The sequence below is a fragment of the Tinamus guttatus genome, unplaced genomic scaffold (genome assembly GCF_059628265.1).
Source record: "Tinamus guttatus ecotype Peru unplaced genomic scaffold, ASM5962826v1 Tinamus_guttatus_pri_ptg000689l, whole genome shotgun sequence".
Classification (NCBI taxonomy): Eukaryota; Metazoa; Chordata; class Aves; order Tinamiformes; family Tinamidae; genus Tinamus; species Tinamus guttatus.
In genome coordinates, this window is record NW_028289223.1 from 1 (window position 1) to 26,438 (window position 26,438).

At 40.9% G+C, this 26,438-nt stretch overlaps 2 protein-coding genes across 3 annotated transcripts; one reads left to right on the forward strand and one right to left on the reverse strand.

Moving 5' to 3' along the window:
- Positions 1-4,920: 4,920 nt before the first annotated feature.
- Positions 4,921-20,907, reverse strand: CHEK2 (checkpoint kinase 2). 2 transcript variants are annotated; one of them, XM_010213324.2, is made up of 14 exons: positions 20,676-20,907; positions 19,914-20,038; positions 19,517-19,664; positions 18,650-18,740; positions 17,465-17,573; positions 16,605-16,658; positions 15,761-15,822; positions 15,203-15,302; positions 14,569-14,655; positions 13,659-13,822; positions 13,322-13,437; positions 11,856-11,941; positions 5,832-5,942; positions 4,921-5,144 (listed from the first exon to the last, which is right to left on the reverse strand). In XM_010213324.2, exons 1-14 carry the CDS (start codon positions 20,905-20,907, stop codon positions 5,049-5,051), a joined length of 1,581 nt encoding a protein of 526 aa, XP_010211626.1. In that variant the 3' UTR covers positions 4,921-5,048. The 2 variants fall into 2 exon arrangements, with proteins under 2 accessions (XP_010211626.1, XP_088392775.1); XM_088536649.1 differs by lacking the exons at positions 19,914-20,038; positions 20,676-20,907 and having other exon boundaries at positions 18,650-18,777; positions 19,517-19,622.
- Positions 20,908-21,775: 868 nt separating this feature from the next.
- Positions 21,776-25,474, forward strand: HSCB (HscB mitochondrial iron-sulfur cluster cochaperone). The gene is made up of 6 exons (XM_088536650.1): positions 21,776-22,017; positions 22,087-22,183; positions 22,393-22,482; positions 22,855-22,999; positions 23,995-24,042; positions 25,318-25,474. Exons 1-6 carry the CDS (start codon positions 21,791-21,793, stop codon positions 25,407-25,409), a joined length of 699 nt encoding a protein of 232 aa, XP_088392776.1. The 5' UTR covers positions 21,776-21,790; the 3' UTR covers positions 25,410-25,474.
- Positions 25,475-26,438: the final 964 nt, after the last annotated feature.

The following is a 26,438-nucleotide window of genomic DNA, read 5'->3' on the forward strand; positions in this document are numbered from 1 at the left end:
CTTTACAAAAGACATGTTAGAGTCTTGTTCTCATAAGCAGAGAGGCGAGTAAAAGAATAAGAATCCTTAGAGAAATCAAAGACAAGAAGCAATCACGCCACACTAAAAATACATGGTATAAGGCATGTTTTAACATTAGAAGCCTTGAACATTCAGAAAGTTCATATTATTTGTTACAATAGTTCATACGAAAGACTACTATCTTTGGTTTTGTAAGTACACACTGTCACAAAATTCAAAAAGTAAGCCTTTTACACATAAATCACATCTTGCTCTTCAGACTTGCTCTGTTTTTATACAGCTTTATATTTAAGGAACTACAATGCTGAAAAACAGTGTTTACTAAAATTAATACTTTTAGCTCCAAGTAACTATTACATTGAGAACAATACTTTCATCATAATTTAATGGCAAATGAAATTAATTCTTATGAAAGACTGACAAGAACATGCTTAAAAAACTTGTTTGTTGTATGGATGTCTAGACACACAGTAACGGTAGTGTACACACTACAGATGCCTAAAACGGACTAGTCCTCACACATCCCTGCCAGACAATCACCTAGAAGCTCGAGAGTACACGTTCATTCTTTCGCTCTGCGCGTTCAGAATGCTTTCCGTGTAAAAACAGCTGAAACTTGACATGTGCTAACTGAAACCTCAGCAGTGTCATCAAAACACACCAGCCATAGCCCATGTCAGCCTTCCACGATGCGTTTATGTAGCAGGCACAACAGTCTGAAACTGGACAGGTACAGCAGACAAGACTAAACCTTCCACTTTTCTCTTAAAAGCAAAAATCTAGCATTAGTGGCCTCAGAGATAATCTTCAAAAGTAAATTAGTCAGTGCAAGTTCAAGTTTGTGTTTGAGGATGCTGAAAGCCTTAAAAACAGAATGCAAACTCTCCATCTTCCTATTAATCTCATCAGAAAGTTACCTTGAAGATCAGGACAGGCTCTCAGCATCAGCATAATACTTTATGTTATTGAAAAGCCTTTCAGAAAAAGAATGTGAAAGAGCAAAAGTTCTTAAAGAATGGGAAAAACAGAATGAAGTCATGACTGTACAAAAGAAAAATTAAAAAACAAGATGGAGAAATAATGAGTACATTTTCTAAAAAGAGTTGGTATGACATTGAGACAGAGAAGTTGATCTGTCTAAAGAGGAGTTTGCTCCTGCTGCAATCAAAAAAAAAAAAAAAAAAAGAGAAAGATGTAATACAAGCTAGAGGAAGCACAAAACTTTGAATAAGTTACTGCGAGCAATAATTAAATGATTGTCTTGGTTATCATGGTGGAAACTCACCTCTGTCACAGGCGGACAGACATGACAGAGATGGATGGATGGGTCAGTAACACCTAAAGCCAGGTCCAGGCAGGAGCCCCCAGGCGAGGGAGGCCCCACAGGGCAGCCGGCACCAGCCATCCTGGGCACTGCTCTCTGCTGCCCCAGGAGCTGCTCCAGCTCAACCGCTTTCCCTCCCGTGCAGCCCAGGCCGCCTCTGCACACAGGTGTGTGGACACAACGGCAAGAGAGACCCTACGTACGGGCACAGAGGCACCTCATCTGCGATCGCACCCTGCGGCTGCCTTCCCTGGGAGCTGCCCAGGAGGAAGGAGGTAACTGGGAGAGGAGCAGAGGACATGCAGCGAGCAAGGAAGTGGTGTTCAGCTTCAGTCAAGATGGGGATAATGTGGTAAATACAGCGGAGTAGTCAGAAATCAGGAATCGACCAGAACCTAGAAGAAACAGACATGGGCTGATGCTGCCGCAGCTGCTGATTTCCTCTCTTGAAGGTGAATACTTAGTACAGGTATTAATGACAATGATTAATAATCATTACTCTTGTACACTAGCATGTTCTAACTCTTCAAATACACGCTTTTGTAACAAACAAACAAAAACCAGAAGGGAGTAGTTCCAGTCTTACTGCTGAAAGAAGCCTTTCCAGCTTGGAGCCACATCCACCCGTTCACCAAGGCTCTTCGCAAAGCGGCGGGCACGGAGGCTCGCTGCACCCGGGAGCCGCCCGGCCCGGCCCGGCCCCGGAGGGGGCCCTGCTGCCCGCACGGGACCTCTAGCGAAAGGCGCGGGCCCGGGGAGCGCCCGGAGCCGGGGGGCGGCACGGGGCAGGCGCCGCCGAGAGCGGCCGCCGCAGCCGCTTCCACTCGCGCTCCCCTCGGTGAGGCAGCACCTCCCGCGGGCCGCGCCTGCCGCGGCGCCGCCAGCTCCTCAGCGCGGCTCCCGAGGCGGCGGCGGCGGCGGCCCGCGCACTCCCGGAAAGTTTTCCCGCTCGGCGGGAGGATTCCAGCTTCTCCTCCTGCACGTTCCGCCGCGACGCTGCCCCGGGCCGGGCGGCTCCGCGCGAGGCGCGGGCGCGCTCCTCCGCGCCGCGCGCACCAGCTCTGGGGCAGCGCCGGCCCCGGCCCGAGCGCCGGCGGCAGCGACGTGACGGGAGCGGCCCGGGCCGGCCCATCCCGCCGCAGCCCCGGCCGCGCCGCGGGCCTGTGCCTTGCCGCGGCCCCAGGCAGCCATCGCAGTCCCGGCCCGCTCCGCCGAGGCGGCCGGGACAGGGAAGGGGCCGCTCCCGCCGCCGCCCTGCCCAGTCCGCGCCGCCACTCACCCGCGGAGGCTCCGAGTCCCTCTCCCGCCGCCGCTGAGCCCGGCCCCCCGCTGCGGCCCCCGGCGGGGCGGGCGGCGCCGCCTGTTGCTCCATCGCGCTGGGGCTCCTCCTCCTCCCGCGGCTCCTCCCGCTCGAGGCCGCCGCCCCCGGCCACCCGATCGCGGCCCGGCCGCTCGGCGCCGCGTTCCGGACCCGGCTCTGCCGAGCGCCCCCGCCCGGGTCCGGGCTGCCGCCGCGGGGACGCCCTCCCGCCAGCGACCGCCACCCCTCGGCCCGCTACCCGGCCCGGCCGCTGGGAAGGCTGATCCCGCTGCCCCAGGCTCCCCCGGCAGCCGCTCTGAGCCCCCACGGCACTTTGTGGGCACAGGGCTGGGGGACCAGCGTAGCCTCTGCCGCGGCTCCGTCCCGCTGCGGCTTCCCCCAGCACTGGCACGGCTGGAACTGCCCTTGCCGGGCCCCGCCAGGTCCCTTGTTCTCATCGCCCTCCTACCCACAGCCGGGCTGAGGTCTTCCCAACGCAGCAGGACCCGCACCAGCACCGCACGCTGCCTGCACCTGCACTGTGGATGCCAACTTCACGAAGCACCTGCAGCTCCTGCTCCAGTGAGAACACAGGGGAGATTAACCTCGTGACTAAGCGGACAGTAGACACTACTTCCACAGAGCGGAATTTAATAACACCCTACAACTTTACTCTCTCCTAAGGAAAATACAAAAATCTGAGACTTCAGAAAGCTTTCTGCAGTATTATGATGAGCCATAAGTTCCAAAGTTTGACTTTGAGTGACTTAGATGAAAATTAAAATGTCATTGGGAAACAAACCTCACGTCAGGATCTGAAGAAAGAGTCCACGATGGCAGTTAGGAACTCTAATAGTGGGGTGGAAAAAGGTAAGGTGAATCAAGGTCAATGTTTGTTGTTGTTGTTTCTAGATGAGGACCATTATACTTAAATTACAATGTAAGGGGTAGCTAATGAATTACCTTTCTCTCTAGAATGAAACAGGTCTTCCTAAAATCACTGGCAACCAAATTGCACAGGCATCAACTTGTGCACTACACTACATCAAAAACTGAGCCCAAACGCATAGCATTCTTTACAGTTCTTTTATCTAGCAAATGGCAGCCAAGACCTTTGCACCAGCATTTTTTGAGGATGGGCCAACCAGTCACATCCCTGCCCAGCAGTCAGTGTTGTCAGGATATATGTGTTTCTTCTGTTTCTCATCTGTTCATTGCATTTAAACTGGTGGTATTTCATTCAAAAGCCCACACCCCTCCTTCTGGTTCACTGAAGAAAACACACAAAAGTACAAGAAATGCCATTTTATCATTAACAATGGCTAATATCAAAATTCTCAGAACATACCAGCCCTCTACAATAGGCAGATGTGGGAAAACCTGCCTCATGAACATGTTATCTTGTCACTGGTTTATTTCATAAAGCATTATTAGACTTTATTCTTTCCAATTCTGTTTATAGAAAATGCCTCTAAACAGAAAACGCATGTTTTCAAACACAGCCACCCAATTCCTCCCTGGCTCTCAGTAAATAATGGAACTGATGCCTTTGTAGTAGTAAGCACACAGTTCAAACAAATTCACTTAACGAACAGCAAATTAAATATGGGTAGTCTTAGTTCAATTCCTTGTTCTTCTTTCTCCTTGTTGCAGGAAAAGGAACTTCTTATCCATCTTCATTACATCATTTGCTATGTTTCTTCTTAATCCATCCTACGGCAAACAAGCACAGTACACACTTTTCAATAAGAGACCAACAGCACCTACACGGAGATACGCTTTCAAGCAGAGGTTATCAACCACTCCACAGAACACAATACTACTGCGTAGGATAGCACAGTATTTAGCATTAACCTTCATCTGGAGTCCAGACAGCCTCAAGCTCCATCAGTGCTTATTTAGAACTGACTAAGATAATGACAAATGGTCCCTAATATTTTTTCAGGATGGATCTGCGGAACAAAAAAGAGAAGGTGCTATATCAGGTACGATTTAGAAGTCTAGGGTCAGCATTTTGCAGGCAACATTTTGGATGATACAAGAGCCCAGCAAACTTAGTATTCCTGTTCTACCTGTGAGCACAGTAAGCATCATCTCTATGTTTAAGCTAAACACTGGAAAAGAAGTAAGAAATGGTGTAGCTGGTGATGAACGTAGTCTAAAAATTTTAGTAACTTCACTCAAGAAACAGATGCTAATTTTGCTGATCGTGAGACAGCTGGATGAACTGCAGCATGACTATGTGTGTAGGTTCTCATGCATACACAGTAGTCACTTCACTTTTACAAAGTTATTTTTATTAACAATTGCTTTTTCAACAGTTATTCCATAATTAAGATTTTTAATAAAAAGTCTGCTTTACATAAAGAAAAACCACAGTTAACAAGAGTCACTTTCTTTTTTTCACCTCATTTTCTGAAATGCTATAGAAGGAACAACACGCTTAGAAGAGCCAGATTCTTCCTCATTTTCATGGAGACGTTTTCTACTTGTGGCTGGCTAAAAGAAAGATGCAGCAGGATGACTATATTAATCAGATAAGACAGAGCCCGACTGTCATGCCTGCTACAAAATTACAGATAAAGTCTCCTTCCTGTAACCAGAACAGCAGCAGGACTAACAAGTATTTCTCTATTATAATCTATCATACGTAATTTTTCTTACATAATACACCATCATTCCTCTTCCCGCTTCCACTGCCCCCCATCTTTTAACAAAGTCGGCTTCATCTTTCACTAGCGTTTAAAAAATCTCCTAACTAGTGTCTAGCAATGAATGTCACAATACTAAAACTTTCCAAACTTTCATCACCATGGCGTTTTTTTCCCTTGAATGTTAAGCATTCATGACTTGAATCCATCAAAATATACACATCCATGAAATGAATTTTAAACCTAAGAATCCTTTAATGCCTCATACACTATTTTTATATGTTTTTACTGTTTTTTTTTGTTTTGTTTTTACTGTTTTACTGTTTTTATATTAAACTAAAAGTCTTGTCAAAGCATAAAAGTCAATTGCTTTTACTCAGAAAGCAGAGATCACATATATAGTGGGCTAGAACATACAGCTAGCATGCACACTTCTACAATAAGTTCTGGAAATGATCTGATTTTCTTATTATGGATTACGTTGAATCTAGTTTATGTATCAAGCATTAACCTTCAAATGATTTGTTATACATACCATTTTTGATGTTTGTGGTGGATTCATAGTGGCATTTGCTGTTTGTGGTAGATTCATCGGGGCATTTGCTTGGGCAAGTAAATGTTGAAATGTACTCTTCATATCCTCATCCTGTGAAAAAGGTGGTAACTCTAGTACATGGAATATTCAAGGGAAAAGTCCACATTTTGTTTAACTGTGTATATCAACAATTAAGGATTTTCAAAGTACGTTGCCAGGATACTGAGCATCCCACACACACTGAAGAACAAGTTTGGCACTGCAGACTTAACTGTTGCAAGAAAACCTATAGTGGTACTGACATACTGCTATGGAAAACTCACCAATCTACTTCATTTTTTGATGATTATATGAAAATTGAAAGATTTAGTTCAAACATCTGTAAGAAACATGACTGTTCATGAAGAATATTTAAAACACATTATTTAATGCAGAGTTAAAAGGTAGCAGTTATTTCCAGTTCTGCCCTCAAAATAGAAGAAAAAAAAACCTCTCTGCAGAGTAATAAAAGGAATGAATGAATGTTCATGAATGTTATTCCTTACATCACCACCACCAGCAGCATTTTAAAAAGGAAATGCATAGTGCGAGGAGAAAGAATCTGTAATGCTAGTCCCCAGTTGCTATGGAACACTACAACAGGGACCACAACCCATCCTTTAGTCCAAAGTTTAAGAAACCAGCCCTTGTGGAAAGATACGCTGACATCATCCTGAATTGAACACAATTGCTGACATCAAGAGAAGAATCAACTAAAACACTTATATCTTACAAAAATCGTTCAAACAAAATTGTATCTTAAAAATACCCCATAGTTATACTTAATGTCAGTAAGTCCATTTTACATATTAAAGATCATAAATGGAGACATCTGTAAAGAAAACATTCAGGTTTGGGACAAGCATCTGCTCAAATGAAGTTTTACCTTTTAAAAAACTAAATGATTATCAAGAAATATCACTGCATTCGTACTACTATGGTAGCTCTGTTTACCAGGTCAGACCAAAAATGGCAAGCCAGAAGATGGCATTAATAGAGGCAGAACCACAGGGAGAGGTACACTTGGAAAGGAGAGGACTTAAGGATGTTATTAGTCCCAGTTGTGCATAAACAGGCAGGAGCATTAAGTGGCTGGAAAGGCAGCACAGATTGTTTGCTGAGAACAGTAACGTTAATAGAAATTCAGAAGAGTTTCAAGAAAAAAGCTAGCATATAGCCCCAAAGCTGGTTCAGCAGCCAGTGACCAGGCTGCTCACGGTCTGAGCTGGGCAAGCTCAGGGAAACAGGAAACGAGCAAAGAGATTTCTATTCCGCATAGTACTCCCTGTTCTAAAAATAAATCTCTTTCTCTAATTTCAGCAATTTCTCTTGCAGGAGTTTATTAGAATAGGTTACCATGGATTAATTTCCTGCAAACCCTCACTCAAGCTTCCAAAGCTGAAACTCATTTTTTAAACCTTTCCCAGGACTAGCTGAAGTGTGATAGTGACTTAATACAGGCTGTTTCCTTTGGCTGAGATTGAACAGAGATTGCACATGCACCAGCTGAACAGCTGATCTAGAACCAAAAACGGATTGTTATTCTAAACAACAGACTGAAACTAACAGGTTGTGTAATAAATCCATTCCATCATCATTGCGAAGACTGGTAAACTCAGAAGTGAATGGGACAGTCATCAATATTGACACAATCAGAAATAAGGATTTTCTAACTAATAAGAATTTCAAATATTTAACAGTTTAACTTTTTTTTTGGGGGGGGGGAGCAGGGCAAGCAATGGCAGGGAGGGCTCTTTTTCAAAGCTATGGAATATTGCAGTATGTCCATTTTTGCTTTAAGTATGATCTTAAGTACTACAAAAAGGCTTTGATGTGAACATCAAGTTAATTTTACACAGAATTTGGACTGACCTTCCTTTTCCAGTGTACATTTTGACTTTGGCCAAGTTTGAACTTGAATTTGAATTGATAGGCAAGATAAGTATTTTCATGTATATAACAAAACAACAGAATTATTTTTCAGCACAAAACCAAACTAATCTTGTCCCATTCAAAGGATCATAGTAAAATTTCAGATGCACAGACAACTTACAGCTTACATGCCTTTGGAAAAGGTTTTATTAAGTAACTATTTTGTTAACACAGATTTCTTGATGTTATAGTTGTAAATGTCAGAGGACTCAGGTAAATACAGGTAAGGCATCTCCAATGAGTATTCAGTTCTGAGCAGCCCACTAAGTTCTCAAGCTTTTGATTTTAACAAAGAATGGAGGCAAACAGCACAGGTATTTGAAACGCTAATTTGAAAGCCTTATTGGTTTATACAAGAACTGAAAAAGTTTTCTTTGAAGAACATGCTTACTTTTAATAAATGAAAAATTCTCTAGCAGACCCAAAATCTCTAGAGCGTTAACATGCATCACACAAAGCATATGTCTGCTGCTTTTCTTTTTTGTACTAACTTTTAAAGACAATACTTACAGACAAAGCAAGAGGGAGTGGGGAGCCAGTAGCTCCTCCTCACTACTCACAGTAACAGCACTCAAGTAGCTCTTTTGGTGGTAGTATTCAAGGTGTGATATCTAGAACTGAACATATTGGATGTTGGCCTTCCAAGCAGGCAGTGTACATCACCTATAAACAACTGATATTCTTAGTAACAGCCCATGAAGGGAAATAGCTTAAAGAATAGCATCTGAACCCTAATGATACTTGTGCTTACAGCTATGATATCTTCTGAATCTTTCTGTTTTGACTTCAAAATCATGCATTGCAATAAGTGCTCTTCCCAAAGGAATATAGAAATAGATTCTAAAACTATTTACATACAGAAATATCTCACTTTCTGAACTTTCCTGAATCACTATCTTGTATTTCCCCTTTCCTATTATGCATAACTTTGAATCTTAGAATCAGTGTGACAGGGCTTACCAATGACAATCCTGCTCAGAAAAAATAATCTAGATGTAAAACTCTGCAGTTAATTAGCTCACTTTTATTTTAGTTTTGTATAGAACTTGCTCACTAATAATAGTAAAATAGCTTTACTAAAATAGTAAAAGTCAGGAATGTTAGGAAGAATTTTCTGAAACTCAGCAATATAATTAGGACAAGTTCATGACTCTTTAAAAACATCCAAATGCATTCTCTGTCTCAGGACACTGCCAACTGTTGAGCACAGAATGATACTTCACTGCTTCTACCCTGTTTGTTAAGCTCTTTACCTAAGCATTTAATACTAGCCCTTGTTACCACTGGAGGATTATGAATAGCACTATACACAGGATGAATAGGTAGAACCTGATGTGTGGCTCAGAGGCAGATTGGATGATTTTTACTCAGCCTACCTGGATAAAAATTAGCCAAGAAAACTCACAGGTCCAGCAGTCACCACTGGGGTGCCAAAGTAAAAACATAAAGACCACCTCCCACAAACGTAACTAGACAAAATCAAGAGTCAGGACCTCCTACTCAGGACTACCAAACACCTGCCAGGAACCACCATCTGCAGGATGCTGCACTGCCGGCCCACACACAGAAAAAAAAGAGTGCAACTCTCTTCAGTGTTCAAAGGAAGAGGTCCTTCCCTCAGGAACCACAACTGGAGCTGGTCTCCAAAAACCACATTTCAATTCTCAGAGAAGGTGTTAAAGAAGTCTGTGAAGATGCATCTCAGAATGGATGCAGAAGCTGTCAGTTGTATTAAAGGTATGTACTGGAATACTCTAGGATTTTTTTTTTTTTTTTTTACAGACATCTCTGGACTAAAGATCTCAAAGTTTTGAATTGCTACAGATGCAGACTGGGCTTTATTTGCTCAAGAAAAAAATGCAGAGACACAGGATTTTCCACTGAATTCAGACCAAGTCATGCAGACATACAAAGGATGTTGAAGCAGGACCAGAACAACAAAATTATCTTAAGGCCAATATCCTTCTACAAAAATAAAGACAGAAAGCCTGTCAGCCTCTGCTGCTGAACTGGTGCCATAGCCTGCGACAGAAGCCAACAGGTTGGTACGAGAATATATGGCAGAGAAGCTGATATTAAATACAGCAGCAGGCTTGCAACATGCTGAATGGAATAGCACATGGGTGGAAAGAATTGTACCTATCATTTGTGCTTGACCACCAGTCTAAAATGTTGATCCAAAAAGATATCTGCAAGGTCTACCCATTCCAAGTCCTCCTGAACAAAGGCCATGAGGGGCTCGTTGCTGGTATTTACCAGTAGAACTACTGAAATCTTTTATCTGAACATCAACATCTGTTTCTTCCTCTTCCTACAAAGGAGGCAGGCCAGAGATAGCAGGACTGGAAGACTAGTGACACGCTCCTCAACTAAAGGTGGTGAGTTAGAACAGGACCCAGATAAGCTTGGCAGAAGAACCCTTCAGTACTGCAAATTCTGCTCTATATGCATTGTAAAGTTAAACACCTGTAGTAACACTGGGGAATAGCCATCATACAAACTCTGAAGTGTCTTCCTGGATCTGAACCCCAAAGAGCAAATATGACATAGCATTTGAAATCTTTTCCCTTATCTGAGTATTACTGAATAGTTAATATTCAATTAGAGGTTACTGAAGATGGATCAACTGATAGAATCGGCCTAGTCTGGGAGAATCGTATTACTCAGGAAGACTCCGGCTGCACTGAGACGCCTTTATCACAGAGCTCTTTCGTTCAACAGCAAAGAGATTTTCTATGCAATTTCATATCGTTGTTGCCAAGGGTTCCAACACAGGCAGTGATAACATTCCAGCATGAATCAGGCTGTATCAAGAGGTAATCATATTGGCCAAGGTTGAGAGATGCCCCCAGCCTGTGCAGAGAGGGTATAGGGTCCATGGGTTCTGCAGTGCTAGTAAATGGCTAAGCCACAAAGATGTGGCTTAAGACCACAAAGGCTGAAGGAAAAGTGACCAGACCCAAAGACTGAAGGAAAGGGGACCGGGCATAAACTAATCATGTGACCTTTGGGAGAGAGAGGGAGATACTCCACATGTGCAGATACCGTGACAAGGTGGAGGCCAAAGGAGAAGTTGGAAAAAGAAGGATGGGAAAAGGCACCGGACAACATTCAGCAAGACTGGAAGACTAGGAGTAACATCAGAAACAGTTGAGGAGAGCCAGAGAAAGGGACCAAGAAGACAAATGCAATGAAAACCAGCAGAGGGAGTAGTTGCCATTGCTAGAAGAAAATCCAAGAACATGAATAGGAGGAAAGCTGCGTGCAGATTTGGGAGAGCAAAGAAACAAGTCTGTTTTGTATGCTCTAAGGACAATATGAGGTAAGTGCAGAGAGGGTTGACAGAGGGGAGGTCCCATCCCACCAACTCTTGACACACAAAGAGCTGCAAAATCATCTTGCTTCTAACAGAGAGACAAGGCAGAAGTCTCTGATGTTCACTATTTGGTTTAGAGAAACCCAATGGGAAGGTGGTGGCTACAGCACCTGGGCTAACATCATCCTAAAGGTTGGAATCTTGCGGCTCCTCCTCCTGTGAGTCATTGACAATTGCAATAAAAGAAATAAACGATTTCCAGATACACAGCCTTGCCTTCTACTCTTCTTCTCTCTCCATAAATAGGCAGTAGGATCCCACCAGTCTCACAGAAACAACACTCAGCTGGCAGGCAGGCAGCAGTGCCTGTGAGAAGCACAAAACAGTAGTTGCTCTCCTGCTGGCTACTGTGAGAGAGAGCTTGTGGGCAGGCAGACTTACGCTCTGACCTAAGGTAACAGCTGTTATTCCCATGAAGCTACAGAATTGGAGTTCTCACTGCTCATCACTGTATCTGTTTCATGGTGTGCTCCACAGAAGCGAGATCTGGTATACAAAGATCTGTGGTGACCATTGATCACCAATAGCCACCATTCCCTTGCTTCCTTGTAGACACAAAACATATGGTATTAACAAAAGCTCACAAATTTCAGACTACTGAACTGACTTTGAATTTACATTAAGAATGGAAAAAAAAGAACAGCTTTGCTGTAATTCAACAAAGACTGAACTCTTACCTGAAGCCAGGAATGCTCTAAGGCTTCCTCTGTTGTCAGGCGTTTGCTTGGATCAACTACAAGTAGCTTCTTCACAAGATCCAGAGCTAAGAAGACGAGTTGGTTAATATATTGAAAACAAGTTGGGCAATATGTATACACCAAAGCTTTGTGAAGCACTACATCTAATGCCCCAAAACACCATTTGGGCAGATCATTTTTCTTTTTTCTGTGCATAGAAACTGCACACCATAGCCATTTTTCATCATATGCACACACAATTCAACACTTCCAATATATCAGCGCTAGCACTAGATTTACTGAGCATGTCTACAGTTTATGTTCCTGTGCATGCACAGGAAGCACAATACTTTGTAAAAGCGTCAACATTGCTGTGGACATGCAAAGACAGCTTAATCTATTTCCTATTACTGGAAAAATAAGAACATAAGAAGTATATGGTGTTCTGGAAAGCACGAGTTTTTCTTCTTCCCAAATTGATACTCCTCTCACACTAAACGTATGCTTAAAATGATTACATATAGTTTCATTTTCATAGAAAAATATTTAATAAACACTGTGAAAAAGAAAGTATTTATGTCATATTTAATCATTACCAATCTGCCATAAAGGATTATTGGGAATATTTACTTTTTTTGTATGCAATGCCTATAAAATAGGATCCAAAGTTAAACACTCATAGGTGTTTTGGACTATTTACAACCTTAACATACTTTCTATTCTTTACTATGTCCAATTTATCACTGAATGAGCTTCAGAAAATTCAGTAAGGGTTTACACTGGATAAGCTTATTAGAAAAACAGTAATCACACCATTTGTTAGAAACATCTCTGCATATATACAGGATTATCCATGACAATATGACTTTTTTATGCATTTAAAATGTCATAAGAAGAAAAAGCATGCAGACAAGTTACTATCATTTTAGTAATGTTGTGCAAAAACTCATTTAGCTTTGCAGAATACTTAGTTTAGGGAGAAAGTCAACAATTTATTTCATAAGCATGGTTGACACTTCATGCTACTAGACTTTGCATTTCAGGCTTAAAATTACTTTTCACATTTCTCTCTTTGAATTCTAACACACGCTCTTCAAATTCCAGGTGTTTTTTGTTCAAAACTTAAAGGAATCTTTGAGCGAGGCAAAACCTCCAGACCAACTTGATACAGTCAGAAAAAAAAAGATGAAAAACAGACATATGGGTCTAAGAGCTGTATGCTTTCAGAGTTAATAATGTTAAACATCAAAACGAGAGGTACTTTTAGCTAGCTTCTCTTTGAGAAAAAAATCATTTGCTCATTCTAATACTTCAATTCTGATCAAGGAAGAAATATTTGCTTTAAGTGACAACTTAAAAAAGAACATATCAGTGTGCAACGTGTCACATAGTTGAAAGTTGGCAAGAAGTTAAAGAAAAAAATGAAAGAGCTAGATACACTGTTAGCCATTGTAATAGAGTCATACCCATGCCTGTTACATGCTTCCATTCTTTTGAAATAAATGTATATTCTCCACGGGTGATTTGGTCTTTCAGAGATAGTCGAGTATTCTGCTCATTAAATGGTGGGTATCCACACAAGCTATATAAAAGAAGAAAAAAAGCTAAACATTGCAGATTTTACAATAGAGGATGACAAATGAAAATGATATGTTTAAAAGCATCTGCTGTCAGAGCATCTTTTACACGTAATCTTTTTTTAAACACACAGGCACTTCCTAATAAGTATACTAAAGTTGCCGTGTCTTCAGCCATGTATATTAATGACTACCCAGTCAAGGTAACAGCTATGTAATTTCTTACCATACAAAAAGGATAACTCCTAAACTCCAACAGTCCACAGCTCGGCCGTATCCAGCAGTCCCAAGTGAATTTAGAACTTCAGGAGCAAGATATGTGGGTGTACCACATAATGTTTTCATAAGGGAAGTTTCTCCAAGAATCTTGGATTGTCCAAAATCTGTAATCTTGAATTTAAAAATAGTTACACCATATGACATATTAAGATTGATTGTAATACACCCCATCATATACAATACACAGTGTCAAACTGATACAATGTCAATATATGGCATCAATACACCTAAGGAAGTGTATTAAGTCTGATTTCCAAGGCGCAATTCCAGTATATGACTATGAACCAAAGTTACCTAAACCATTATTAAATAAAGTCATTAAACAACTGAGAAGGGTAGAGGAGAAGGGAGGAATATGACAGTGGTTCCTATTTGGCAGTGACACAAGTTCCTCTCAAATTTGAATGTACATTGAAGACCTCAAGATAAAGATCATCTACCTATTAAGAAGAGACCACTGGAAAATAAGCAGTTAATGTACAAACCTATTCACTGCTTTATCTGAAAAGAGCCACCAAACAGCTCAGATATTTGTGAAATTGCTGTCTGTGATTCAAGAACTTAAATTTTATAGGAAATATTTTAAATTTTAATGCACATTCCATTAAGTGCTAGGCAAGATATCAAACACAAAACTTAACAGTTGTTCATACATAAGCATATAGGTCAAAATATCCCTAACAATAAAATTAAATTTACCAAAAATCCCTCAATATTTACATGTTTGTAAAAAATACAATAGTTTACATGACTAATTCCATAACACTTTTTATTGTTCTGTATAACTAAATAGTAAAAGAATGACAAAGAATGTTTTCAGATTTCTCAATGAGCAAAAAGAAATTTAATTTTCTTACCTTTATTAGACATTTTTCTTCAGAAGATGAAAGTAGCACATTCTCCGGCTTTAGATCTCGGTGAATAATTCCATTATCATGAAGATACTAAATACATAAAAACATACACATACATCAAAAGACAGGCTTACTTGCTTTTGTTTTGTTTAAATGTGAGTTTTCCGATTTTTTTAACAGATATGGTAGGATAACTGAAATGCCCATCTAAGAATGTGTGCATGAATTTAAAGCTATGAAGTTTATAATTTCTTAAAAAGAAAACAAAGAAACAAACTTAGAAACCATCATGCTTCAAATGTCGATTTTAATGCAAGCATTTGAACACAGGTGTTTTCTGAAGGCGACCGCAATGATAATTGTTTGCCTATACACTGCTCAAGGTCTCATATAATAATCCTACCATTATTATATAAACATGATGTGCATTACTGCTTAATCCCAGTTTTAATAGATAGGAGAGTTTGAATGTTCTTTGGCTGCAATGAGGCACCGAATCATGTTCAATTAGCTTATGAAAAGCACCGCACTGACTGCTTGTACACATTTCAGAACTGATAGAAGACCGAAAAAAAATCATCTTATGAATATACACATACACAACCATACTTTTTTGGCAGAATCTGTGATTATATACCTTTACAGCCAGAAGCATCTGATAAAAATACAACTTGCAAGTAGATTCTTCCATCTTAACCGGTCTTGACACTCTGTCATACAACTCTCCTCCTTCCATCCTAAAAGAGAAGCCAGTAACAAGTCACTGTATTAGTTCCAGAAGATGCATCTCATTAAACAAAACTGAAATCAAAATGACTTCATTTGTCTATTCAGGCTAAAGAGAAAGAATATGTTTAATTTTTTAAAACGGTTGAGCAATGCTTTAAACACAGCATCTGAACTGCTGAATTAAGCTGTCTTCTGAGTCTTCACTAGGAGTTTTTGTGAGTTCAGCACTTTTGATCAACCTTTTGAACCACAACAACAGCACAGTGGGCAACTGCCTGGGCACTTCAAAGTGTAAAAGGATCACTCTCCTGATTATCACAGTTCATAAAATTTAGAGAGTTTTCAGACTCTTGTTGAGACAAAAAAAAAAAAAAGCAAACAAAAAACAGGATTCCTAACTATTCACATTTTTGTGACCATGAAAAATGTTTCATTTCATGCATTTACTTTCAAACAGGCTACTTACAGTTCCAAAACAATGTAGTAATCCTCTGCTTCAAAGAAATTTTTGATCTTGATTAAGCAAGGCTAATAAAAAGGGAACACACACACACAGACAAACACAGAAAGCAGAATCATTTATAAAAACTGTTACCAATACTGATCATCCCAAATTTTCCTATTTCACTGTGATTTTAACTGTGCGAGTTAAATTAAAACTTACGCTCTATCACCCCAAGCCTTGGCAAACCTTCAAGACTCGTGTTTTTTTCTCCTCTGTACCTCCACACACAAAAATATCAGTATTGCAGTAACTTCAGTTCAATATTCACTCTTCTTTTTTTTTCCCAATTACGAGCTTCAAAACTCTCAATATTTTCTGTATAGGCAAAGTTGCATTTAAAGAGCACATTAACTAAATTATGCAAACTTTGCACTGAGAAAGAGGAAAATGAATTCTCTTGGGGGGAAAAAAAAAAAAGAGGGGAGAGATAAAAACCCTAAAAACTGCCATGGGAATATAATTTTTAGGTTTGTATCTGTACATATATTTATGTAAATATCTGACAATATTTATAAAAATATGCATCAAGGAAAAAAAGAATCTGCAAAAGTTGCTCAGGTAGAAATGTAATTGTGACATTTCCTTCCAAATTCAAGTTTTTCAGTTATTCAAGGATTTAAAATCTCAAGTCTGTAAAGACATAGCTTACTTAAGAAGTTTTCAATGAACTTATTTCCAGAAAAAAGAATAAGCATCCTTCAAAATATTTTTAATAAAAAGTAAAAACTGAACATTTGCTTAACTAAGTGAGCTAGATAAATACAGTAGGCAGTAAAAAGTAATCAAAACAGAGAGTAACACTCACATGATCTATTTTCTTCAAAATCTCAATTTCTGTGTTGATATTAAAAGCAGGTCTCTATTGAAAGAATCAAATACCATATAGAATAAGACAGTGTTGTTGTAAAATAAGACATTTAAGAAATAAAATACCAGAAAAGCAATTGTTTCACATCCCTTGCCACTTTAAGCAACCATAACACATAACCTTTTTCCTTAACTGATCAGGTGCCCTCCAAGAACTAAACGAATAGTCTGCCATTATCACTATCTGTAGCAAGGTACTGCTCCAGGCATGGTTATTTCACTAAGAAATGGAATTTTTCACCTGATTTCCTAGATAAAAAGTTAATCTTGACCAGCATATATCAATCATATATCAATCTTAAACAGTTTTCCTGCCTCAGAGATGCTTCCCAAGTGAGCTGCCCCTAAAATACATGCTACTCACTTCTAGATTTTATTTTGCAAGGTAACATAAATAGTTCATTAAATCTCTTTTAACATATGGTTTAGGCTTAGCTCATAAAATTATGCCAGCAAACTTTCTGTTCTTCTTCCAATCTAAATGAATCATCTTTGAAGACACGTAACCATTTCTGCACATAACATTCCAGATGAGGTCCTATCTTGTTTGGTAGAATGGCATTTTTTCGTAATTATTAACTTGTAACAGCATGTCTTAATCTTTACTAGAAATTCTCCAAAATAGCATTTAGCAGTTTTCAATCATATTGATGCCACTAATTCATCTATAAATAGCTATATTTACCTCCTCCCCCCCGAACTAGAAAAAGCATAGGTTTTAGCAGAAAACGTTACTAGCCTTTGTTTAACATCCAGTGAAAGGCTGTGTATCCCAATAAATTGAACAAAAACACTTACTGCCTCTCTAATGCCACTTGCCATAAACTTCCGTTTATTGATTATCTTTACTGCAACCTTGTTACAAGTGCTTTTCTCAAATGCCAGTTTAACTTCTCCACAGGCGCCACTAATAGAAAAGCACAGCTATGTTAATGCTTTCAAAATCTGCATAACAAGTATAAACATGCAAAACAAAGGCACTGGGCTGATTAAGATTACATATAATTAGAGGAGAGGCTGCTGCTTCACAGCCCTCTGACTATAGCAAGTCATCAAAACTATCTCAGGAAATGTTCAAGAGTCAGGAAGGCCCTATTTAAATAGTAAGTGATGTTGAGGACCACCAATTCAAAAATGCAAAAGGAAATATGTATAGCAAATTACTGGTTTGTACAAAGGGTATCAACGAGAGCCTACGACAAGCTCTGTGAACATTTCCAGCTAGATAAATGTGCTTTTGCACTTTTGATATTGAAGAAGAGAAGAAAAATTATTGGAGAGCCCTTGCAACACAAGACTGGCCCAATCTGAAAAACTGGTACGTCAAGAACACTTCTTTTCCCCCCTTTTTCCTTTCTACATAGTAAATATATATATAAAAATAAGTAATGTATCAATAAAATATTTTTTACAAATTATTGGTATTAATTATAATATTAATATTCTAATATTAATAGAAAATATTAATATTAGAAAATACTATAGAAAGCCTTCAGATTTGTTTATTTATTCTTTCTCTCTGAATTGTTCCCACTTAATCATTTTTCCAAATTCTTCACTGAAAAATCAAGAAAAAATAGAAGTGACTGTGTAAAATAGCCCATCGCCCTTTTTCTGGGGAAAAAAAAGAGCTTTCCTCTTTCGAAGACCTCAAAAGCTGTTCAGGGTCTCCGTTAACCTATATCAATCCCAGATATCCTTGTACTGACTAGAAAATTCATAAAAATCAAAGAATTTCATTCCTCATCAAACTGAGTTGTTGCATGTCACTGAAAGAATAAAACAGTTATCAAGACATCAAGAAGGATATCCACTTAAAAAACAAAAGAAAAAAAAACAGAGTTTTACTATACTGTAAAACATCTTAAATATTTGTGGGATTTTTAAAAACAGCAGCTTATTTAACACTGATCGTAATTCTGGTACAATGTACTGAAAACTAAGAAAATTAGCACTTAGCATTGTGGAAAGAATGGTGCTTACCTTCCCAAAGTCTTTGACATGATATATTTCTCTCTGAATTCTCTAGGAAACCCCAACTGATCATCCACCATAAGATCAGAAAATACAAACACTAGGAAGATGAGTGGAGATCATTTTCCTGTTATTAACTTAAAAAAATCGTTATAATAAACAACTACTCTTCCTGAGCATGTAGTCAACAACATACAAGAAAATGCTGCCTGCTAGAAGAAAAACATAAATATATAAGAAAATATAACTGATGCTACAGAAGACATTAGTCATGCATTAGCAATATGATCTCATTACTGAAAAGTAATTTCTATACTTTGAAAAATAATTTCTATACGTAGTCATCAGAGTAACTCCACATAATAGCACTTAATCAATTAACACTAAACTTAACGATAAAATTAGAACTTCAGTCCCATAACAAGGAACAAAGAGAAGCTGACAATCAAGAACAGAACATCTTGGTGAGAAAATAAGGAAACAAACCACAACCCTCCTAATTTTTAAGAGGGGTTTTCAATATTATACAGCAGACATTTAAGTGTTTTCTTCACTTCCCTTTAATAGTCATTTACGCTTTTCCTCCACCACACATGCAGCTATTAAAGCAAAAATATGTTTCAAAAGTAGAAACACAACAATAACAGTTTACAGTTTGGCATGGTGGTTCCTGATGCAACTGCTTTCAATTTTTCTTTTAAATATTTCTAGATAAAGAGATTTTTTATGTGAGAGCTAAAACATCAAATCGTAACTGTATTCTCAGCTTTTACACATAATATACATGAATTATACACACACACACAAAATCGAATTTGCACTAAGAACTGTTGGTCAATACACGAAAAAAATGACTTATGCTATAGTATATTTTACCCTTATTAGTCTGTACAGACAGTGCAATTTCAGAGTTGTGAGTCAGTGGAAGCCTCTTCCCTTTCCCAATGAGCTCTCTATTAATGAATGTTCCATTTGCGCTGTGATCTTCAATGTAGGCAACGCAGGAATTTTTTGGCCCCATTTCCTGAAAGAAAAAAAGTGGGAAATATAACACCATGGAAAGTGGACATTACTGTAAAGATGTGACAGACTATAGAGATGTACTACCATTAGCTCAATAAGTTCAACATTATTCAGGTTATTTCATAAACCTGGTTAATAAAGTGTTGCCAAGAATCTTGTTAGAGGAGTCAACACTGAAGAGTATTTAAACTTTGATTTCATTAGAAATATGCCAGGAGAGAAAAACACAGTTAACATTTTTAACACCTACCCTGAAAATTCGGAAGTGCTTCTTACTATAGTTTTGGTAAAAGCCAGTCTCAGACAATCCTAGTTTAGAAAAACTATAATCACAGCTTTTGTCTCTTCCAAACCAGTACTCATCATTCACACAGTCTGTAGAGGATGGGAAAGTAAAGCAGAGACAGAACACAAAATTGTGGTAAGTAATTATTAAGTCAGGCACTATAGGATGATGCCAAATGATAATAAGTAGAATAGCAAAGACAAGATTCTTCAGATATGATCCAAGTTTATTAATCTTAATTCAGATAAAACAAGCACACAGTGCGAAAAACTTCTCCCTTGCCAGCTACAGTATTTTAATCACAGCATAATCTCTTTATTAAAGACAGTCATATTCAGCAATACATAGAGATTCATATGATGCATTAAAAAATATGAAATGGAGAATGAAGCAAGTAACAAGGAACCTGAATACCTCAGAATTCCACTTCCAAGCCCATGGAAGCTGTATATCTTAGTGCTTAATGTAAAAAGCATTATTGAGTACCATCAGCATTATTTTGCATTATAAATAGTTCACTTAAATAGTGTATTTGTTAGGAGGTTTTTATTATTGAATATTTTTATTAGACCATTAATAAACTGTGATTAAATTGTTAGCTCACTGTGCAATATTAGTCACATTATTTCCACCTGCTTGTACTTTGAAAATGAAAAGCAGAGCTCAAAGCTCTCCAAGTTTTCCAGAACAAATGGATCAAGAGACATACGTATGATCTGCACATACCATAGTTGCTGAAACCTTTTCCAAGTGCAAAGAGGCGACCCCAAGGCTGAGGAACCAGCTCCTCAGATTCCTGGTCCTCAGGAATCGACTGGAGCTCCTGGGTGGGAACGGTGTCCAACGAGCTGAGGGTCCCGGAGCTGGAGGAGGACTGGCTCGCGGCCTGCGACCCGCTGGACGCGGAGCTGGCAGCACCCTGCGACGGCTGCGCTTCGCCCCCGCTCTCCCGGGACATGACGGCTTCAAAGAGAAGGTGAGAGGAGACATCACTAGCACAAAGCGAGAAGCGCAGCCACCCGCACACAGCACCGTCCATATCGAGTCCACTTCCAGACCTCAGCTAAAGCTTTCAGATTTAAGTATGATCCGCAGAAGCTTTTGTGAAGAGTAATTTTTCTTTTTTAAAGAATGTGGTGCTCTCTCTACTGCTTCTCAAGCAACCACGAACCCCACGCCCCGATTCTAGGAGAGCTCCCCGATTCGCGCCGTGTCACAGGGCCCCCGCACAGCATCTGCCTGTTTTAGTCACGAAACTGCAAAAACCACAGCGGGTTCACGGACAAACCCTGCCGGGCTCCGAGGCGCCCCGGGGGCAGCGGGGCTCGGCGGCGCTCCGCCAGCGTGGGCAGCTTGCAGGGCCGTCCCGCTGCACATCGGTACCGCAGCCACGCGGGCACCGCCGCGACGCGGGGCTGCCCACGAGCCTCCTGCGCCACCTGCCCCCGCTCCTAGCCCGGCACCCGGACCCGCCCTCCTGCGCTCCCCGTACTCGTTTCATCGCCGTGAGGCGACGCGGAGGCGTCGCGCCCCCGCCCCCTACCGTCAAGAGCAGCGCCCACCGCTCCCCGCGGCGCCCAGCACAGCCAGGAGCCCTCCGGGATACGGCCCCGGCCGCCGCGCCCAGCGGCGCAGGGGGCACCCGAGAGCCCCCCGGCGGCGCAGGGGGCACCCGAGAGCCCCCCGGCGGCGCGGGCAGGGTGCGGACTCGCGGAGAGGAGCGCCAGCCGCCGCACCGAGCCGCGCGCCGCAGTGCGCAGGCGCCCCGCGAAGCCGCGCTGCGAACTGCCCCAATGGGCGCAGGCAGCGCCGCAGGGGCTGCCGGGAGCTGTAGTCCAGCCATGCGCCCGGCCCTGGGGCTGCGCCTCTGCCGCGGCCCCTGGGGCCGCCGCGCCCCGGAGGCGCCGCCGCGCCCGCGGCTGCGCTGCGTGGGGCCCCGCTGCGACGCGGCGCCACGGTGCTGGAGCTGCGGCGCGCCCGTCTCCGGCGGGCAGCCCCGCTTCTGTCCCGCCTGCCGCTCTCTGCAGCCGCCCGGACCGCGGCCTGACCTCTTCCGCCTCATGGCCTGGTGAGTGCCGCGGCGGGCGGCGGGGCGGAGGCAGGGCGGCCGCCCTCACGGCGCCGCTCTCGCCCGCAGCGACCGCTCCTTCCGCGTGGACGAGCAGCAGCTGCGGCGGCGCTTCCGGAGCCTGCAGCGCGCTCTGCACCCCGACCGCTTCGGCCGGAGGCCGCCGGTGAGCGCTGCCGCCGCCCGCGCCGCGGTTTCCCCGCTGCCGCCTCGGAGCTTCCGCGCGCGGCGGGGGCCGCCGGGGTTCCGCGTCCCCCGGACCTCTGCTGCGCTCGCGTGCCGCGTCTCTGCAGGGCGCTGCGCGGAACGTGCTTGGCCCTTCGTTACCAGCAATAACGCGCTACCGAGCACTTGTTTCCTGATTTCTGTCGGCAGACGGAGCGGCTCTACTCGGAGCAGCACTCCGCGCTGGTCAACAAAGCTTATCAGACCCTCCTGCACCCCCTCAGCCGCGGCCTATACCTGGTAAGGAGTCCACGCGCGCGGCCCAGGGCTCCCGCGGGTCCGGGCAGCTCTGGCCACTGCCACGAGCCGGAGCTCCGGAAACTTGGCAGAACGAGGGGAGGGGGCAAAACCAGCCTTGCCTGAGACTCACCAGCCTTCCCCCGCGCTGCTGTTTGCACTATCACTTTCTGATTACTGTAATCTTACTCCCTGACAAAGTATTTTTCGGGTCTACCTATGGAGTTAACTTTAACAGACTCTGATACTATATAGTTTATCAAATAAGAGTCTGTGTAAGTTTGCTCTACTTTAAGACTTAGTATTTCTAGAAAATAATTTCCATTGAAACTGATGTAACAGCATTTGTTTCCAAATTCCAATTCTCTTTGCAAGCTGGAGCTAAATGGAATAGAGCCCACACAAGAAACAGACAGTGATGCTGATTCGGAATTTCTCATGGAAATCATGGAAATTAATGAGAAATTAGCAGAGCCTAATAATGAGGGTAACCTTGAAGAAACTGAAACCTTAATTAAAGGTAGGTTGCAATCAAGCAGTTTTGTACAGAACTAACTTATGCTCCTGCATCTTCTCTAACATGAAGAGAAGCTGCTCTCTCTTAAGGTACATAGGTATATGTATATTGAAAATAAAAAGGAAATTCTTATTCCGTCTTCAGCACATAAGGACAAATACATTGTTCTAAAGGAAAGAACCATTCAAAATGAAGTGTAATAAAATACTTAAGTGGGTATCTCCTGGTTTCAAGGAGATAAATAATACGCTGAAATCTTGTGTGATGGAGTCTAGAGTTATATTTTCTACCACAAGTGGTTGTTTGTCAGTGAAAGACTCACAGACTTTCACTGTGTTCTCTCTTCAATTGAAAATGTTGAGCATTTTGGTGAATATAGAAGAGAAATTGATAACATATTTCGTGAACTGTCTTTTAATGAAAGTGTCTTTTGACACTTTCTGTCAAAACTGTTCTCTACAGGGGAGACTCGCACCTTTCAGCAAACTACTGTCTGTACATATTAATGCAAGTAACCATGACATGATTTACAAACAAAATTACTATCTCCATACTCTACTTACAGTATTTTTCTTCAGTTTAGGAATAATCACCATCCTTACTCTAACAAGTTTCTTTTTTATGAGGTTGAAGGTATCCAAAACATGAGTTCATTACTTTTTTATGTATTCTTTATAATACCAACAGTATGTCAAAAGCAATTAAAATAAAAAGTTATTAGAATAAAAGAAAAATAATCTTCACAGAGTGAACTGAAATTGTGAAAGTCAGTCAGACTTCTAAAAAGCTAGTGATCACTGACATCACTGTTCTTAACTGTGTTAAGAAAGCAGCCTATGTTTGAAATGACAGTAAAAGTAATTTGCAGCAATAATATAAAAAGCTCTCTCGGCTTCAGAGAAAACTACGATACAAATGGTAAAGTTGCCACACAATCACAGTGCAGTATTATTAAATGTACTAAGTGTGTGACAAATTCTGACAATTTCACTTTACAGCTAAACAAGAACAACTGACCAAGGAGGTGTGTGCAGCCTTTGAAAGAGGTAGTTATTTCCATTAAGTATAATATCAGGAATAAATGCTTAGATTTTTTTTTCAATTATTGGCAGATATTTTCTGACCTATTCATTGCCCAGATGAGTGTTCCATGTTGATGTTTAAAATAAGTACTTCTAACTTGACCTTTCCTCTAGTCCTAGACCTCCTATGGAGGAGTGTGGGGGGAGAAGCTCTAATACAAAAGTTCCAGTTAGTTCTAATTGCATCAAAATGATCAATTTCAACACATTCCATACTTTTTTTTATTTTTTGATTTTTAAAAGTTATTTATGTTGTTTTTTTTCCTCCAAATATGGGCAAAGAAGACCTGATCCTATTAAAGTACTGTCTGGGTACTGTTTTTTTTTTTTTTTTTTTTTTGCGGGGGGGGGGGGGGGGGGGGAGGAAGGGGAGGACTTTTTTTTTTTTCCCTTAGTTTTGCTTCTTTGTCTGTTTTTGCAGCAATGCTTTTGCTGGTTGCAACAGAACCCGTATAGAGAAAGAGGATCTGATGCCTCACTTAGGCAGGCCTAAGGTTTTAGGGACTGCCTGGCCATCACTAACATAACTTTGACCAACATGACCAGCTGACAGACAGGAACTTGAGCCAATCCCTGCTAGCTTCTTACTCAGGGAAGAAAGCTTAATATTTTTTCTGAAGAGTCTCAGAATGCTTTTATTGTTAGGTTTATATAGTATGTTGTAATAGTTAACTCACAAAGTACACTATGAACAGTAGTGGTGACTACACCTGCATATGAAGAATCGTAACTGTATAGACTGTCACCTCTTGTTCCGTGAGGATTAAGGATGGTGTTGCATCTTCCTCATCAGGAGGAGACAAACTGCCTTCCTCTCCAATTCCTAAGTAAGGAGTAATTATTTCAATCCAGTTTGGTATGAACCAAAACTTTTTCAATGATGGCAGCTTGTCTAATCATATACATTAAAAAAATACATATATACACACACTTAAACATCCCCAGTTGCTACTGGGGACAACACCATAGCCACTGCACAGGAAAATCATTAAAGGGTATTTGTGTCATATTTCTTTTTTGCACTGTAAGCAGTTCGACCCAGACATTCTTACATGTTTTATGGAACGATCTGAATTCAGAACCTTCTGAAATGAAAACAGTATGTAACACTGTTTTAGTGTGTGAGTGCTTACAATGTTAAGTTCTTAGTTCTAATACTGAAACTGTAAAATGTTGAGATTTGTCTTGAAAACGAAAATTCAGCCCTCTATGTAGTAGTAATATTTTATTTCATTTCAGATGATCTTCAAGAAGCTAAGAAGCTCCTAGCTAAAATGAAATATTTTGCAAACTTAGAGGACAAACTAAAGAGCAAGAAGATCCCTTCCTGATACTCCTTCATTACTGTTAGGAGTTAGTGTTATTTTCAATTAAACATCTGACTCAGTAACCAAAACTGGAAAAAAGGTGTTTGCCTCCTGTTTTTCTGTTTTGTTAAAAGTCTAGACTCTGAAAGAAGGTTAACATTAAAAGAAATGCTGCTTATGCAGCACTGATTAAATAACAAGTAGAAGCAGGAAATGCTTATAAGCAGGAAAAATTGCAATTGTAATAAGTAATTTAGGACTACCATCCTCAAAGGGGTTACAGTTACAGAAATTAGTATCAAACAGGCATAAAACCACAGTAAGGAATTAAGATTTTTGAGCTACTAGTATGTTAAGAATTTCTTTTATTCTGAGGAAAAGCCTCCTATGGAATGTTCAAGATTAAGTGGAAAGCTCATTCCACAGGCCCTCCAAGCTCTGTATAGTCTCTATGTGTTCTACCAAATCAGTTTGGAAGGTCTCAAAGGTGCTAGATTGGAAAGGGGGATGGCAGCGGGGGAGATCAGCCATGCAAAACTGTTATTGTACCCGTTAGAAAATAAGCCTCTTTATCCAAAGAGGCTTAACTTTGTTATTAACAATTAAAATAAATGCTTTACAGCCTATGTTCCTATAGGCTAGACTGTTCTTGCATTGTTAAAATGTTAGGACTGAGTAAGAAATCCTGAAATCATTCAAATGAATTACTTAATTGAAAAACTGCAATTAAATACCTCAAATTTTATATTAACTAGATATTTGAAATATCTAGTCAGTTCTCATTTTAAGTTCACAGAATAGTCATATCTTCTTCAGTAAAACGCTAACATGTATTTGATTATCTGGATCTGAAGACTGGTGTTAAAAATAAAAAGAAAAGCTACTGAATCTTACTGTCTGTCTAACGAAATCTGTAAAGAAATACAGAAACCCACTGAACACCTCTCCGTCTGCATTTTTGCATTACTACAATAGCCAGTTGTGTTTAAGCATTAAGTCTGCATAGTTTTTTAAAATAACATTTCAGAATATTAACTTGCTTTTTAATTAAGC